This window comes from Aspergillus thermomutatus (genome assembly GCF_002237265.1).
Source record: "Aspergillus thermomutatus strain HMR AF 39 chromosome Unknown NODE_117, whole genome shotgun sequence".
In the NCBI taxonomy this organism is placed as follows: domain Eukaryota; kingdom Fungi; phylum Ascomycota; class Eurotiomycetes; order Eurotiales; family Aspergillaceae; genus Aspergillus; species Aspergillus thermomutatus.
In genome coordinates this window covers 54923-71608 of record NW_020798166.1, presented here as the reverse complement: position 1 = coordinate 71608, position 16686 = coordinate 54923, and the positions used below count along the sequence as shown (strand labels likewise).

At 50.4% G+C, this 16686-nt stretch overlaps 6 protein-coding genes across 6 annotated transcripts; 3 read left to right on the top strand and 3 right to left on the bottom strand.

Moving 5' to 3' along the window:
* Window positions 1-338: 338 nt before the first annotated feature.
* CDV56_107004 (uncharacterized protein) lies at window positions 339-1355 on the bottom strand (the record flags this gene model as incomplete). Its single annotated transcript, XM_026760623.1, has 2 exons — window positions 339-759; window positions 823-1355. 2 exons carry the CDS (start codon window positions 1353-1355, stop codon window positions 339-341), a joined length of 954 nt encoding a protein of 317 aa, XP_026613756.1.
* Window positions 1356-2665: 1310 nt separating this feature from the next.
* Window positions 2666-4177, bottom strand: CDV56_106856 (uncharacterized protein; the record flags this gene model as incomplete). The annotated part of the gene is made up of 1 exon (XM_026760475.1): window positions 2666-4177. The coding sequence occupies one exon, from the start codon at window positions 4175-4177 to the stop codon at window positions 2666-2668; it is 1512 nt and encodes a 503-aa protein (XP_026613755.1).
* A 1330-nt stretch (window positions 4178-5507) lies between these two features.
* CDV56_106636 (putative NAD binding Rossmann fold oxidoreductase) lies at window positions 5508-8201 on the top strand (the record flags this gene model as incomplete). Its single annotated transcript, XM_026760255.1, has 9 exons — window positions 5508-5546; window positions 5611-6363; window positions 6419-6438; window positions 6573-6744; window positions 6865-7156; window positions 7225-7320; window positions 7386-7789; window positions 7843-7930; window positions 7990-8201. The coding sequence occupies 9 exons, from the start codon at window positions 5508-5510 to the stop codon at window positions 8199-8201; spliced, it is 2076 nt and encodes a 691-aa protein (XP_026613754.1).
* A 956-nt stretch (window positions 8202-9157) lies between these two features.
* Window positions 9158-10106, top strand: CDV56_106517 (HPP family protein; the record flags this gene model as incomplete). The annotated part of the gene is made up of 2 exons (XM_026760136.1): window positions 9158-9460; window positions 9525-10106. 2 exons carry the CDS (start codon window positions 9158-9160, stop codon window positions 10104-10106), a joined length of 885 nt encoding a protein of 294 aa, XP_026613753.1.
* Window positions 10107-10861: 755 nt separating this feature from the next.
* On the top strand, window positions 10862-12785 carry ARB1 (ATP-binding cassette family ATPase ARB1; the record flags this gene model as incomplete). Its single annotated transcript, XM_026759963.1, has 2 exons — window positions 10862-11461; window positions 11517-12785. The coding sequence occupies 2 exons, from the start codon at window positions 10862-10864 to the stop codon at window positions 12783-12785; spliced, it is 1869 nt and encodes a 622-aa protein (XP_026613752.1).
* Window positions 12786-13386: 601 nt separating this feature from the next.
* CDV56_106117 (TFIIH complex kinase subunit CCL1) lies at window positions 13387-16183 on the bottom strand (the record flags this gene model as incomplete). Its single annotated transcript, XM_026759736.1, has 5 exons — window positions 13387-14337; window positions 14411-14759; window positions 15320-15490; window positions 15557-15861; window positions 15923-16183. The coding sequence occupies 5 exons, from the start codon at window positions 16181-16183 to the stop codon at window positions 13387-13389; spliced, it is 2037 nt and encodes a 678-aa protein (XP_026613751.1).
* Window positions 16184-16686: the final 503 nt, after the last annotated feature.

The following is a 16686-nucleotide window of genomic DNA, read 5'->3' as shown; positions in this document are numbered from 1 at the left end:
TGAATATCCATGAGTATCTAAAGTCCATGTCATAAGCTGAACAATTGCAACTCCTCTAACACTGCTCCAAAATAGCTGCAAAAGTAGGGTGATCATAAACATCGTCAAAGAAACAGTAAAATGCAAACAATTTTTGAAGAGGCTTTGCTTCCCACACCGACTGACTGCAACAGATATCACCGCCTAAAGTCAAATAAGTAAATACGATCGAATTCGTCTCGATAGACAGAAGGCCAACACACTTAAGCCGTACAATAGTATATGCGCCTGCAAACACCGCTTCATGATCAATACCAGAATACAAAGTCAATGCATGAGTCGAGATCAAAGAGCCGTCTTTAACGTCCATAGCCACTCAGTGTAGAACCGTATTCAGACGGTTGTGCATAGTGTTGCCCGTGCGCGCCGCCGTAACTGGTGTTGAAGTCATGAAGCACGCTCCCTGATCCGGTAGCAGTGGGATCATAGGCACCATGCATTGCAGATCGTCCATTGCCATTGCCGAGGTCGTCTACCTCGCTCTGATGCAGCAGGGCATAATCCTCGTCCTGCTCACCACGAACAGAAGCGCCCATTCCAGCACGTCCGGAGCGGAAATCATCCTCCTCTTCGTCAAAGTCATGCGCAGGGTTCGAGGAGAAAGCGGCCTTGCTCTGTGCAGCGAATGTAGGATCGGAAACAGCGTCGGGAAGAGTACCGGTTCGGCGAAAATGCACGACGTTGCGGAAGGACATCCAAGCGGTCGCAACAAAGAGAAGGCTGCAGACAAGCCGCATTAGCAGGGATATGCGTGAAACATGAGATTCAGAAGGAAAAACCCACAAGATCACAACCCCCAGAATAACCGTTGCCGTACTAATGTTGCATTTGCTGGCGCTTCCGTACTTCCATGCGTCGCACCCACTCTTCTTGCTATCTTTATTCTTATCGCTGTCACTGTCGCTCTTACCCTCGGACTTTCCCTGCGCGACATAGCTTGCAACGCAAACCCATGCAGAAAACCACAGAATGGCATATAGACAGTCGACCGTAGCGAAAGCATAGACGTTTCCAAATCGTCGTGCGCGTGGCCACATGGGCACTGCGACGAGGTAAATTAGGCCTGGGATACTGAGCCAACACTGCATTTGCGCCGACACATTAGCTGCAAAGTCCACGTTTCTTCTTTGCCAGAAGTGCAATAGAGGACTGAGGCTCACCAAGGCCCAGTACCAGGCTGACCGCCCATCGATCCCATCACCCTTTGTGAAGACGGCAATGGTCAAAGCCCATGCGAGAAAGATGATGAAGGCTTGTACCCCATGAATGAGGTTTTTCGTTCGTCCGGGATTGAAGGAAGGCCGTGATACTCGCATCTTTGCGGGTTGAGTGGACTGGGAAGCTGATGCTGACGGAACTTCCTATAGAGGAAGTAATTCGAGTTAAGGCACCTAAATCCCCGAAATATATATTTAATGTCCTGGATGATCTATTTGTTCCACCTGAAAAAGTATGCAGGGTAAAAAGAAAGAGAGAAGATCGTCGTGGAATGAGGAGAAAATGATCAAGTGTGCTTGTTTATGCTGATGGATTGCGCAGCGCAACGGGGCAACCCGACCGATGCCGTGTGGACTGCGGACACTAGGTCGAGACTCAACTGACGATATCGAGAGTAGAGCACCAAGTCGCAAACCATAAGATAGTGATGGTTTAGCTGCTGAAAGAGATGAGAGTGGGATTCTACAGAATGAGTAGTAGAAGAAGAGGAACTGAAATTTTGTTCTCGTGGTTAGCACGCATTGATATTTCTGGTAATTCTTCTGCCTCGTGCCTCTGTCCAAGTATATGTTAATTACCCGACGTGCGTCAATCCTGTGCTCCACGGATACCTTGCTCTCAGTATGCATCTTTATACATGTTTATACTGATAGAATCAATTCTGACCTGGTCATCTATCATAATTTATTCAGTCCTCCTCCTGACAAGAGTGGTATAATAATGCGATTCGAAGCCTGTGTATGCTGAGTAGTCTCTGAGCCACATCAGGTCATCTCACAGCTGGCGACACAACTGCGCCGCTCTATTTGTGGAGCCAATATACGTAGGTAATACAGTACTTGACTTATCTTGAATGAATTCCAATCCTGATAATCCATACAGCTTGTCTGAATTATGCTAATATCCCTTGACCTGACGTACTGACAGTCGAAAAAATCTAATGCCCAGTTTGATACCTAGATAGACTGAATTAAGACTCGACTGGATGACGATGTTCTTCGCTTCAAGTGGATCTTCAGAGGCGACGCAGCGGACGGGAAGCGTGTTGTTAGGCCAGAACCTTGTTCTCAAGTTCTCCTAGGAAACAGTTCTATTCATGGAAACATGAGTGTCAATTCAGCCACGCTTGGCTTCCACATTGCTGGATGTGAGTTTTTGGTAGGATGCATAAGATGTACCTATAACACATCTATCAGAGGAAAACTCACCACAGTGTGAGTACCATGGATTACTGCTTGGAGACCCCCACATAGATGAAACGGCTATTGCATCTTCAAAATTTGGAACTCCTTTTAATGTATCTAATATTCATCAACAGCTCTAAAACGCCGCCCGACGCTCCTGTAGGATACCAACCCGCAAAAATGCTAATCAAACAAATTAAAGAGATGGGTGCAGAAAGTTCGCTTCACGCCGTTTTACCCTGAGCTTCAGTGAAAACATTGAAAGCCATTCCGAAGTGTCTAACTGGTTGGTAGATATGAGCATCCCACCACCAGGGCAAGGGGTCGAAAGAGGAATATTGCCAATTCTTCCAGAAAACGAGCTGACCCGCTTCGTAAATTAAGCGATCGAGCAATTGCATTGCCCGCTCAACGACTAGCACAAGTCTTCCGCATTCGCGAGTCTTGAGCGCCTCATAGAATCTCGATCCCTGGGACGGCGCCTTGCACATCAGACTACGAATCCCTGCATTCGTCGACTTTGTCAAGCGCGTAGGCATGCCGTTAGTCTGTGCAGCCAATACAGTTAAGCAGCCAGCAGGAATCGAGCAGGATGCATCTTGCAAGAGATGCCTGATGGCCGCTGCACCTTGCGTACAGCTTGCAATGTGGATGACATGACGCACGGAGTTTGTATCAAACTCCTCATCGACCATCAACTTGAGGCAAAGTTGTCCCGTCAAGCGCGGCCCGCCTTTCATCGCAAATCTCTCCATGAGTTTGCGGATAGCGATGGCGAGCGCCTCGTCTAGACGGGACCGGCCCCAGCCCAACTGCTGATCCGAGGGACGGATCTTGATCGCTTCGACGAAACCGCGAACCACAAGCATTTCGGCAAAGTATGTCCCCAAGCGGGTCTGTTGCTGCAGCATCCAGGGGCTGTCCTTGGAGATTTGAATCTCGCTGACTTCGGTGTAAGTCTGGCTGAGCGTGCGCTTTGGCAGCACAAGAACCTTGCTGTCACCTGCGATGGAGCTCACTCTGCGCATCTGATAGACCTTGGTCGGAGATCGATGGAGTATTCTGTGGATAGAGGCGCGCGATTGAACGTGATGGTCTTCCAGCACAGGCAGGTCCTTCTCGACAAGATACTGAATGAAAGACTCTGGACGACTGAACCTGTCTGCGAGCTCTGTGTCCAGATGGATGCATTTGCAGTTGGTCCGGCTCTCAATCACTTCTTTGGCCATCGCATCCTCCATGACGGTAGCCTTGTCCGAACACGGCATCCAAATGTCCACTTTCTCTCTGTGTATGATGTCCAGCAGTGTTGAAACATATTGCGAATGGGAGATATTGTAGAAAGCCGTGAGCGTCTGGGACATGCTCTCACCAGATCGGATGGAGGAATCCGTGATGCTCGTACCCACCACCCGATGGCCTTCGTAGTACCAGCATCGTGCCACCGCCAGTCCGTGCGGGGTATCTACGCCCGTCACAAGGACGGTTTTGGGATAGAAGTGTACAGCTCTCAACGCTGCCTTTCTCCGACGACTCGGACACGAGCCCGGCAGAAGTTGAGAAACAAACCCGACGATGTAAACTGCCAAGAGAATGGCATTGTCGAGGGGTAGTAGTACGAAAGAGACGGCGATCCACAGCAGATGCATTAGCATCCGTACCAGTTTTTGGACAAACTGCAGGGTTTGCTCTTTTGGTATCGAGCTGAAAGCTCGTCGCATCGTCCTGACGGCCATTTTGTTGCGGATGAGATGGAAACTCGCTGTCTCAGTGTTCCTCGGCGTGGGTGATTGTTATTCTTGTGCACATTCAACCCCTCCTTTGGAATGCAGCTGTAACCACGTCATCTATGCATTGGTACAACTGCTTGGGGTGGTTGTCATGCTGTTGTCTTCTTTGACGTGTTATACTGTATCTTGTCTCCATTCATTTATCTTGTTTATTCTGGAATCAAATTCCGTTCCATAATTTTTAGAGCTTGTTACACCAAAAATCATTCATGTTTATGTGTACTGTTTCGCATGGTCCAAGTCAGCCCGCAATGACTTCGATTGGGCATAGGGAAACATCCAAGACATATCCATTAGCCCAGCTCATTGGAAATCTCCCCATGACATGCGCCGAGAGTCCCATGAAGAACGTCTACATCTGGTTCCTACGTCAAATCTTGCTTGTCGATAACAAGGTAGCACCAGCTGTATGAGCACACATGCTCCGATAAGCATTCCCAAAGCCATTTCTAAGCTCAATTTCCAAGAACTGATTTCCAGATATTTTAATGAGTCACAACATACGCTATTACATGATAGATGCCTAGAGCTCCCGTCTAGGTTATCAATGACTATATTGGGCATTTAATTCCGAAGATAGATGAATCTGGAACTTCAAAACATGTGAAACAAGCGATAGTTAATAAGAGGCTATAGACGGCAATTGAAGTTCTCGACCCTGAGAGATTCCAAGACCCTGGACAGCCCGATAAACCAGGGTCTAACTATCTTAACTCCGAATGACTCTATCAGTGTCCGATTGCCGAGTATCAGGGCTGTATGTTTCATCCGATACTACCTTAGTTCTTAGCTCTACGATCAGTCTGCATTCGACAGTGCTGACAGTGACATCAGCGTCACTGAATGCTCGGGGTTCGTTTCCGTTTGAGGTAGATTTGACGGGGTATACGGAGTAGAGATCAGCGATTAAGTCCGCACATTGTCTGATAATGACCAGCATTACTAAGATTATTGTAGCCTACAATGTCCGGATCGTGAATAGTGGATATTGATAGTCTTAGACTCCCACTCCATGTCATTACGTGCGCAACCCACGCAATGGTGTTTGTACCTAGGTTAGTAGCATGGAGGTCGCGGGCTCGTATAAAACTGCTCGGAGTTAATGTATCCATTCCAGATCTGGTAGAAGCCCGAGTCTATTACAGCGCCACCTGGCGCAAACGCGGAGGTTGTCGAGCGAAGTGCTCGAATAAAAGGCAGCATGTTTACCTGTTAGCTTTACCATCTTCACAATCTAACATCGTCCTTCACATACACACCTATCTCATAGTTCATCATGGCAGATCAAACTCAGCGTCACCCTCGTCCTGGAGAGGTAAGCTATGTGTTCGCTACATTTATTGCACTAGGATGTCCGTCTGACACGAGTACATGTACAGCATGAGAGTGGAAAAGAGATCAAGCTCCTGCATTTCATCTACGAACAACCCGACATTGATGAGATCAGAGGCAACCCGCAACGGGTTCTGGATCTCATCCACAAGTTCGAAGAGAAATATCGTTTCATGAACGTCGGAGCCGCCAAAGGCAAGGTCGTTACCGATCTAATTGCTGAACTCAAGCCACATACAATGATCGAACTGGGCGGCTATGTAGGCTACTCGGCCATACTCTTCGGCGATGCCGTCCGCCGAGCTGGCGGTAAGCGCTACTTCAGTCTGGAACTGAACCCGGAATATGCCGCCATTGCCAACATGCTGATCGAGCTGGCCGGTCTGCGGGACTTCGTCCGCATCATCATCGGTCGAAGTGACAAGTCCCTGCACAAGCTGTTCACTAGCGGTGAGGTCAAGCAGATCGAGCTTATGTTCATCGATCACTACAAACCCGCGTACACTACGGACCTGATGCTCTGCGAACAGCTCGGCATGATCGTTCCGAATGTCTCGGTTCTGGCTGCAGACAATGTCTTGCGGCCCGGTAACCCACCGTATCTGGAGTATGTCCGCAGCACGGTGGAGCAGAAGCGCGAGGCCGCCAAGAAGGGCCCGATCAAGAGCTATAACAAGGAGGGCATGCCTCAGCGGACGGTACAGTCTTTCCTGGGCGAGGATGATAAGCCCAGTTTTGAGGTGCTCGGGAACCCGAATCTAGTGTACAAGAGCACGCTGCACCAGCCCGAGGGTTTGCAAGTGGGTTGAACCTATCCCAATACACTTTGCATTCGGCTGACATTTGCCATTCTAGGACGCGATTGAAGTGAGTCGGTGTGTTGGGATCGACGAATAGACCAACGCCATCCAGTCATGATTGGAAATCAGTCCTGCAATTTGTAATCACAGAAATCATCACAGTCATTGCGTTCTTCAATTACGTGACTCTAATCTCCGAGAGTGCTTAGAATGGGATGGAAGACCTCATCATCGGCCGGCGGACAGAAATCCGAGACGGGACAGAGTCGGCTTCTGGATGGAGCCCCGCCCGATCCAGAGGTTGCCCCTCGCGAGGACCTTCCCCCGCACCCACTCCTTTTCTATGATGACTCTGGAGGAGAATTTTCAACAGCATGCAAAGTAGCACGCAGTATTCATTTTGTGTATATAAGACATAAGACGAGAATCACATTCCTGACTTCCTCAATTGAATTTACACGCTTGTCTGTTGGTTCATTCCTCATCACCCCCCACTACTAGACGATCATCATGGCCTCCAAAACCTGGAACGTCGGTATCGTAGGCTATGGCTTCAGCGCCAAAATCTTCCACATTCCCTTCGTCACGGAAGTCCCTCAGTTGAAGCTCTATGCCATTGTGCAGCGCACACCCAAGCCTGGGAACGATGCCGAGAAAGACCACCCTGGAATCAAGTCTTATCGCACGACCGAGGACATGGTCAAGGATGCTGCGGTCGACGTTGTGATCATCACCACTGCTCCTGATTCGCATTATGCTCTGGCGAAGCTGGCTCTGGAGAACGGCAAACATGGTTGGTTTGGTCCTTTCGTCGAGAGTTTTGATCGCTCTGTCGCTGATTTCTGGCCAATTCCAATCTAGTTGTTTGCGAAAAGCCCTTCACTCCCACCTCGCAGGAGGCCGATGAACTCGTTACCCTTGCCCAGCAGCAGAACAAGATGTTGGCCGTATACCAGAGTACGTTGGACAAATCGAATTCGGTCCCAAAATCCAATTGCGAGAACTAACCTCGAGGTTTACAGACCGCCGATGGGATGCCGATTTTGTCACGTTAACCAAGCTGGTGAAGAACGGCTCGCTTGGCCGAGTTGTCGAATTCGAGACTCACTTTGACCGTCACCGCCCCGAGGAGCCCGCCGCCGATGTTTCGAAATGGAAGAACAAGGTCATCCCGGGCGGCAGCGCCATCTACGATCTCGGAAGCCATCTACTCGACCAGGCTGTTCACCTGATGGGCATGCCAGATCGGATCACTGGGTTCGTTGGCTCTCAGAGGGCTGTGAACACGTCCGGATTTGAGGATTCTTTCACTGTCTTGCTGCACTACAAGAATGGACTTCTTGTGACAGCCAAGGCGGCTGTCGTGAGCCCCGAGGAGAAGCAGTTGAGATACTGGGTTCGAGGAGAGAAGGGTAGCTTCAAGAAGGTGAGAAATCCGATCACTTTTGCCTCGGCCAAACCCTGACATGGTTTCCATAGTTCTACCTCGACATCCAGGAGGACCAGCTCAAGGCTGGAATGAGACCCTCAGACAACGGATACGCCCGGGAACCCAGTGACAGATACGGTAGGTTCACATTGACCTTGCACTTTGGGGAATCTCATGATTAACGATGCTTTGCACAGGAACCCTGACCACCCTCCAGGACGGCAAGCCTGTCGCCGAGATCGTCCCAACTGTGGAGCCACCTACCTACACCGAATACTATCGGAAGCTTGCCCGGGCTCTTGCCGGAGAAGACGATCTCCCCGCCAGTGGCGCTGAGGCGGCCAAGGTCATCAGATTGATTGAGCTGGCGAAGGAAAGCTCGAAGCTTGGCAAGACCATGGATGTTTGAATTGAAGAAAATGTACGATTTAGGACGCAGCGTGATATTGATGATGAAAATAGATAATAATGATGATCTGATATCCTACGCCCCTGAGCTTATACCAAGATAGGCTAGATTGGTTCCCGCGATAATCGACGATTATTGCTTACCTGGTGGTCAGCAGCTACCTAACGGAGTAACGGAAATCCACGGGTCGGTGTTAGCAGCGAAGACGTATCTACGTAATTTTACGCTCGACTGACAATACCGCTCAGTCATTACATGACCTCATTTTTTCCGCAGACAACCACTAAACCCAAACAGGAGTTTCCATTACCATATGAAATCCTCTGAGTGGAAGAACCAAGACAATTGCAACATCAAAGCAGAAACTAAGGGAACAGGACGTTTTGCTATACAGGGACAATACATGGATGAGACTCTCCAAAGCCCATACATATTGTCGCATTCCGCGGAGATATGGGCGTTGCTATGCTCGTGGGGACGAAAGAGGTCAACCATCTCGAGAGTCTGTCAGCGCTATGGCACTTATATAGGTATAGGTATGGTGATGGTAGCCAGAAACCTCACTCCCAGACGAATCTTACCTAGGCAGGAATGATGTGCTGCTGGTTACTGGACGGGTTACTTGAATTTTGATCCCCTCTCTTCTCCTCACGAGTCTAGGGTTTCTCCTCATTTCAAGGCAGTCTCCTCTCTCCCTTTCTCCAATTTGCTGCACATATATACTTCCCTTGGAGCCAATTGCCTTTGTCTCTTCTGGGCCCAGCCTGGTTATGTTTCTCCTTTTCCTTTCCCGTGTACAGCACTTGTCGAGGAACATATCACAGATCTGATGTTACCCTGATCCACCAACCTTAACCTACTCGTTGACCCTGTGGCATTTTCGTGGACTTACAAGGCTCGCAGTTGTGCTATGTCCTCTGACTTGGCAAACCCTCATCGGTGACACAGCTTCAGTCATGGTGCACCAACCTCAGCACGCACCACCCACCTCGAAAGACATTGACCTCTCTCGCTGGCACTTCGATATCGATGCCTTTTTGAACCCGTATCTGCCCGCTCCACCATGGCGCTGGCTGCCTCGTCCTGTCTCTCATTTCTTGGGATATAGAGGAGACCAACCGCCCAAAGCTGTTGGCAACCTGGTGATTGCCTTTTGGGCTCTCATCGGAGCATTCTGTGGCGTCCTTATTGTTGCCGAGGTCTCCATGAATGTCCCGTCGTTCCAGGCGCACCATGCACCCATTATCGTTGCTAGTTTTGTGAGTACCTAACCCATCCTTGGAATTCGAGGCTCTTGCTATTGCAAATGCTGATAGTTGACAGGGCGCCACGGCAGTGCTGGAGTTTTCTGCCATCGATTCGCCCTTCGCTCAACCTCGAAATGTGATAGTGGGTCAGCTAGCAGCAAGCATCATTGGTGTAGCGATTGGGAAGCTCTTTGCCTTGAATCCCCATGCTCATGCCTTGCCCCAAGTCGGAGGAGCTCTTGCTTGTGCCATCACCGTCGCATTCATGGCTATCACAAATACCACACATCCCCCTGCCGGCGCCACAGCTCTGTTAGCCGTCACCGAGGCCTATGAAGTGGGCTGGTACCTGGTTCCGGTGGTGCTGCTGGGGTGTGTGCTGATTCTCTCTGTGGCATTATTGATCAACAACATGCAACGGCGGTTCCCAGTCTACTGGTGGACTCCGCATAGCCTTGCACGACCGAGACCCGAAGATACCGAAAGTGTTAGGCATGAGAAACAATCAAGTGTCAAACCCAATGCATCTGAGGACAGCTTCACGGATACACCTGAGCGAATAATCATCCAGCGTGGCGAAGTTTTGATGCCTGATAACCTCTGGATCAGCGCAGAAGAGAGGGAGATGCTGGAGAGGGTCAGTCAACGAATACAATAGATCTAGACTTTTTGGTCTCTTGCGTTCAGCATGTAGAGAGCAGCGCTGGATATTTATAATGAAAAGATGCGAATGATGCCGACCACATCCTCCGTTTGAATATGTCAAACCTTCATACGGAGTAGATCCCACCACATCACTCGATTGGATAAAACTATCAAGGCTATCAATGCCTTGGGCATAAGGCCAAGGTCACGTGCCTGGAAGCTGCCCAATCAGGCATGGCCGCGCCACGTACCGCGCAGTGACGTCGCTTGACCAATGAGGATCAGCCCCACTGAACGAATTTTCGAACGACGGCCAACATCCACAAGTACCTTAGGTAAAAGACTCTTCTTTATCCCTTCCAACACCTTCTTAGGCGGTTTATCTCCATTGTTTGTCGCCATCAGACCGCTCGTTCATCGAGGCTCGCGTCTCAATACTATATAACATTCTGCTTGTCTTCGAATCTAACTCAGTTCGAGTTTCGAGTCCCACTACGGAGTAGATAGTGGCTGAGAATTCGCCTCCCCCGAAGATTATCGATAAGGGCTTCTAAAAGAAGGTCAAGGATTCATTCTTGGATTTGAAAACACCCCACCTAAGCGGTCGCCCCTCTATTTTCTCCTTCCTCCCCGCTATCGATCCACTCTTGTCGAGCCTTTTTTTTCACTTGCGTTCACGACCCTAGACAGACTTTTGACCTTTTACCTGTTCTCTCCCTTTACCTCCCCTCCTCATCCCCTTATCAACCCCCCATACATACCGCCAAAATGGTGTCTGCTTCCAAAGCCGCTCGTCTCGCCAAGCGTGCCGCCGATGGCGATAAGAAGAAGACCTCCAAGTCGAAGAAGGATGTCAAGGGTGATGAGAGCCCTTTGGTTGACGCCGATGGCGAACCTCTCCCTACCGAAGATCAGCCCGCTACCACCGAGGAGAAGATGAAGGAAGTCGAGAAGCTCACCGCACAGATGGATAAGCACGGTCTGTCTGACCGTGTCACCACCGGTGTTCTGTCCTCGATGGCTTCCTCTCGCGACGTTAAGATCACATCCGCTTCCCTCGTGTTCCACGGCAAGGTTCTCATCACCGACTCCACTCTCGAACTCAACTTCGGTCGTCGTTACGGCTTGCTGGGTGAGAACGGATGTGGAAAGTCCACTCTGCTCAAGGCTATCGCCACTCGCGAGTACCCTATCCCCGAGCACATCGATATCTACCTCCTGAACGAGGGTGCTCCTCCCAGCGATCTTGGTGCTCTGGAATGGGTCGTTACTGAGGCACAGAACCAACTGGACCGCATGGAGAAGCAGGCTGAGGAGATTCTGGAAAAGGAGGGTCCCGAGAGCCCTATCCTGGAAGATCTGTACGACGTAAGTTCTTTTGACTTCACCCTACATAGCAATATCATTTTCTAACATGAAGCAGCGCATGGACAAAATGGATCCCTCCACCTTCCACACTCGTGCCTCCCTGATTTTGACCGGTCTGGGCTTCAACAAGAAGACCATCCACAAGAAGACCAAGGACATGTCTGGTGGTTGGCGTATGCGTGTGGCCCTTGCCAAGGCCCTGTTCGTCAAGCCTTCTCTTCTGTTGCTGGACGATCCCACCGCTCACTTGGATCTCGAGGCTTGCGTGTGGCTAGAAGAGTACCTGAAGAAGTGGGAGCGCACTCTGGTGCTTGTTTCTCACTCTCAGGATTTCTTGAACGGTGTCTGCACCACCATGATCGACATGCGCATGAAGCAGCTCCTCTACTACGGTGGTAACTACGATTCGTACCACAAGACTCGCAGCGAACAAGAGACCAATCAGATGAAGGCCTACAACAAGCAGCAGGAGGAAATCGCCCACATCAAGAAGTTCATTGCTTCCGCCGGTACTTACGCCAACTTGGTCAGACAGGCCAAGTCTCGCCAGAAGATTCTTGATAAGATGGAGGCTGAAGGCTTTATTCAACCCGTTATCCCCGACAGAGTCTTCTCCTTCCGTTTCGCTGAAGTCGAGAAGCTTCCTCCCCCTGTGCTGTCCTTCGATGATGTCTCGTTCTCTTACTCTGGCAGCTGGGACGACACTCTGTATGAGCACCTTGACTTTGGTGTTGACATGGATTCCCGAACTGCGCTGGTCGGACCTAACGGTGTCGGCAAGTCTACTCTCCTCCGTCTCATGACCGGCAAGCTCCAGCCCATTGGCGGTCGTGTCAGCCGTCACACTCACTTGAAACTCGGCATGTACAGTCAGCACTCGGCTGAACAGCTGGACTTGACCAAGTCCGCGCTGGATTTCGTTCGCGACAAGTTCCCCGAGAAGAGTCAGGACTACCAATACTGGCGTCAGCAGCTCGGTCGCTACGGTCTGAGCGGTGAATCCCAGACTGCCCTCATGGGTACTTTGTCTGAAGGTCAGAAGAGTCGTATTGTTTTCGCTCTGTTGGCCATCGAGAGCCCCAACATGATTCTGCTCGACGAGCCTACCAACGGTCTCGATATCCCCACCATCGACAGTTTGGCGGATGCTATCAACGCCTTCAGCGGTGGTGTTGTCGTCGTGTCTCACGACTTCCGTCTTCTCGACAAGATCGCCAAGGACATCATGGTGTGCGAGCACAAGACCATCCACCGCTGGGACGGCACCATTGGCGAGTACAAGGACCACCTGCGCAAGAAGATGGTCTCGGAGGGTGCTGTGTAAAGCCATTCAATTCAGTCTCTGCATTTTGTTACGATTGGAACGTTTAGAGATGACCACAAAAAGTGCGGCAGGGAAGGAAAAGTTCTTCCGGGAGTGATGATGTATCCTGGAGCCAGTGATATAGTGCTGACTTTGCTTTTTCTTTACATATTTTTGTTGGAGATATTCTTCTGCTTTTTCTCTCATTGTTTGGGTGCCTTTTAGATGGTCCGTTTTCATACCTCTCATCCTCCTACTAGAGCTGAGCCGAGCGTAATGGCTGAATTCGATGTTCCTTTTCTCTTTTATGATCATCCCCATTATACCTGTTATAGAAACACTTTCATATAGTCTGATTAAACTCAGTCGGTCATCTTGTGAGGCTAGCCGATGAATGACTATAATATCCAATACACATAAGCCGGCTGATAGTCTTGCTCTCTGCCGGTCCTGATACAGTGTGTAGGGTAGAGTTTACAGAACTCGATTCACCTTCTCTTGTAGATCTTTGACAGTAATGTACATTGACTAATTAGGTTGTGATTGTTCCACTACCGAAATCTATTCGAAGAAAGAGGTATATATCAGTTTTCCGACCACATCAGTCCTACGACGGTGGCTGTTACTCGCCCATTTGCCCCTCCTTGACACGTTGCGCCACCAGCTCTCCGCCAAAGATATCCCTCGACACCCGATCCTTCTGCTCCCGCTCCAGCTTCCGCTTCTTCGCCAGCCGCTCGACTTCACTTTCCGAGGTGGCGCCTTCGCCTGTCGATGCGGCAGCGGCAGCAGCAGCAGGGATTCGCTTCTGCCCGGCTAGGGAGATTTTCTCCGGGTTCTGGCAGTAGTAGAACTTCTTCCCGATGCGTTTGAGGTTCTTCATTTGCTCTGGGTCGGAGTTGAGGGACTTGTATGATTGCAGAAGGGCAGCGCAGTCGTTGAGTGTGCGGAGGAGTTTCGCGCGGAGGTCGTAGAGCGGGTTCCCGGCTTGTGCGTCGGAGGTTTGGGCGGTTGGCCCGCCGAGTTTCGTGTCGAGGTAGTATTCGGCCATGGGGCGATCGGCGAGCATGAAGGCCGCCAGCCAGATCTGCGAGGGTGTGTAGAGGAAGTAGGCATCCGTCATTTGGGCGGCGGTTTTGAGGAGTTCGCGGGTTGTGGTGTGTGCGCGGGCGATCCGGTCTGTGATTGAGGAGGACGGGGGAGCGTTTGGTGATGGGGGGACGGCGAGGAGTCCGCGGCGTAGGTCTTCTGATGTCTGGTGAGGGAGGTGAGGTGCTGGCTGGCCCAGGCCTTGGGCCATGGCTTGCAGTTCCATGACGCCGCCCTCGAGGCCGCGAAAGGGGTGGCGGACGTCGAATGTGAAGCGGAGGCTTTGCATGATGAGGAATTCTGGGGCGATGATGTCTTCTGCTGTTATTTCGCCTGGGACCTTTTCGGCGAATTGGCGCAGGGACATGTAGAAATTGTCCGTCTTGGTAGCAAGGAAGAGGGCGCAGGGCATGATTGTCTTGGGAGAGTAGGTCATTGGCGAGTTGCTGAGGTAGAATCGACGGATGTACTGAATCGCAGTGGCCTGTTAGAGAGACGTTCGACGTTAGTTATTGTCATTCGCGGTTATGCGCTTCAACATCAAACGGGGTACGCACCCGCACTGTCGTCGGCAAGGGTGGCTTATATGTGTCCGCCAGCTCCACGGCCTTTTCGCAATAGAATCTCACTAACTCCTTCTCTTCTTCTGGTGTCAAACAGTCAATGTCCTTCTCTTCCTCTCCCTTGCCACCTACATTAGTCCCTGCTGTAGGTGTCCCCGCAGCCGACGAGTTGGCTGACTGTCGGGCCTCCCGCGCTCTCCGCAGCGCCGCTCGGACTCGTTGGCTCGCAACGGCATTCGTGTTCTCCCTCAAGGACCGTAAGGAGGCCTCTGTGAAAGACCAAAGTTTATACTGTGATGAGGTGCGATAGATATCGTCCTCGAACATCTTGCTTTCGATGGAGCTGAATTGTTGAGTCCCGCGGACGTGGGCGATGGCGGAAGCAAAGAAAAAGAAAGAAAGGTATAGTCGCGATAATAAGGTGGTATATCCTTCATACCAAGATTAATAGATCTTCATCAGTCCATCAACAAGAAAGCAAGTTGTCTTGAAAGAGGAAGAATCGGAGACGATCAAGCTAGGCGGAGTTCAAGAAAGAATGGAGACCCACCCGCTTATCGATACGGTCTTGCTTGCTGATCCATCCTAGCCAAAAATACCAAGCCCCAGCGGCGACATTCTACGACGATGAATGTATTTCGGCTCAATATCAAGCTTATGGTAAGAGACAGGAGATAGAAAGAAATCATAAAGTAGAACGGCCAGAAGAGCCAGAAACAAGCAATGATTAGGTCATGAAGACATGACATACGGCATTCATTGTTCTCGACGATAAACAATCTCCATAAGAATAGCTTGGAATCTCATGAAACCAGAGGATTCGCCAGGCACCATGCAATCAATCAGATTCATCCGCTCTTGTTGCCCAAAAATAGACCGAAGAGTCATCCCGCCATCACTTACGGCTCACCCAGGAGCCGTGCGGTAATATCACCCATATAAGCTTCATCCAATTCATAGTCCTCTCCATTCATTCGATCAATCCCGTAAAATTTGAACGCCGCCACCACTCGATCCACATCGAAGCCCATGCTGCAGAATCGATCGATCAGGTCTTTGTTGTATCCGTCGTACCTATTGACGTGTATGAGATACTATTCTATAGAGGTAACGAAATATGGCACCTGCGAGGTTACGTACTTGGAAAGATCTTCCCTTTCTTGCTCCGCCTTGGACCTGAGTTCATCCTGGCGGAGAGTTTCGTCTGTTGCTCCTCCACTACCCTCCCCAGCGTGTTTTCGAGGAGCCCCTGCGTGGATGACGGCCCATTCCCGGGCGACTCGCTCGAACTCTTTCGGTCTTCGCAGTAGCATGGTAGCTACCTCGGCATCCTGCGGATCTTTGGGCTCGGGAGTGCTGAGTAAGGATTGCAGGGATAAGAGTGCGGATTTGATGGTTAGCACCGGCGACCATGCCGATGACAGCGTATCGAGACAGATAGCGCCCTAGAAGAACATGAGGATCGTTTTCTGACGAGACAGACGGATCGGTGCTGACGATACGTACCGTTTGGCTGCTGACATTGGGATGCCAGACCTTGGTCACGAACTTCATGATTGGCGGCCGAAATGGGTAGTCGTTAGGTATCTTGATATCAACTTCAAAAGTACCACCTTCGTACGGTGTGCCTGGAGGCCCCGGAAACGAGCCACGCAGGTGTGTTATATCGTCATCTCCTTCCACCGGTTCGGCAGTGATTTGCGAATGAGTATCCGCCCGAATATCCGCAATCTCCTTTGCGATACGCCGCGTTCGGTTCGAAGCCATGAGTAAGTGGAATGATCGGCCGAGTCACAGACACGTAAGCGATGAACCACACTTAGGAAGTAGATGATGTGCTTAAGTGAACCAAATTTTGATCCGACGGATGGTATCCGGAGTCACCAACTATGTAAACGATTTGAAACTAATCAGCAAGACCGATCAGTTATTTTCTGTGTCAATACGAAGTGTGAAGGCAAGCAGGTAGAAGGTGGGACGAGACGAGCAAGAAAAAGTAAACATGCTTGTTGGTACTGGTAGATCATAATGAGCCTCACTTTCTCTAGAGGAGGGACTCGAGAAAGACGGATGAGGGGACGATGAGGCAGATGAGGAGTAGTGGATACTCACAGAAATAGCTCAACGGGGGCCAGATATGTGAACGCTGTACGCAGCAGGAAAGCTCGAAGCTGAAGCTCTCAAGAAGAAGATTCAATAATGCAAAAGGGCTTATATTGTGCTGTGTGTAAGGCAGAAAGCTACCTACCTTGAGCTACCTGACTACAGAG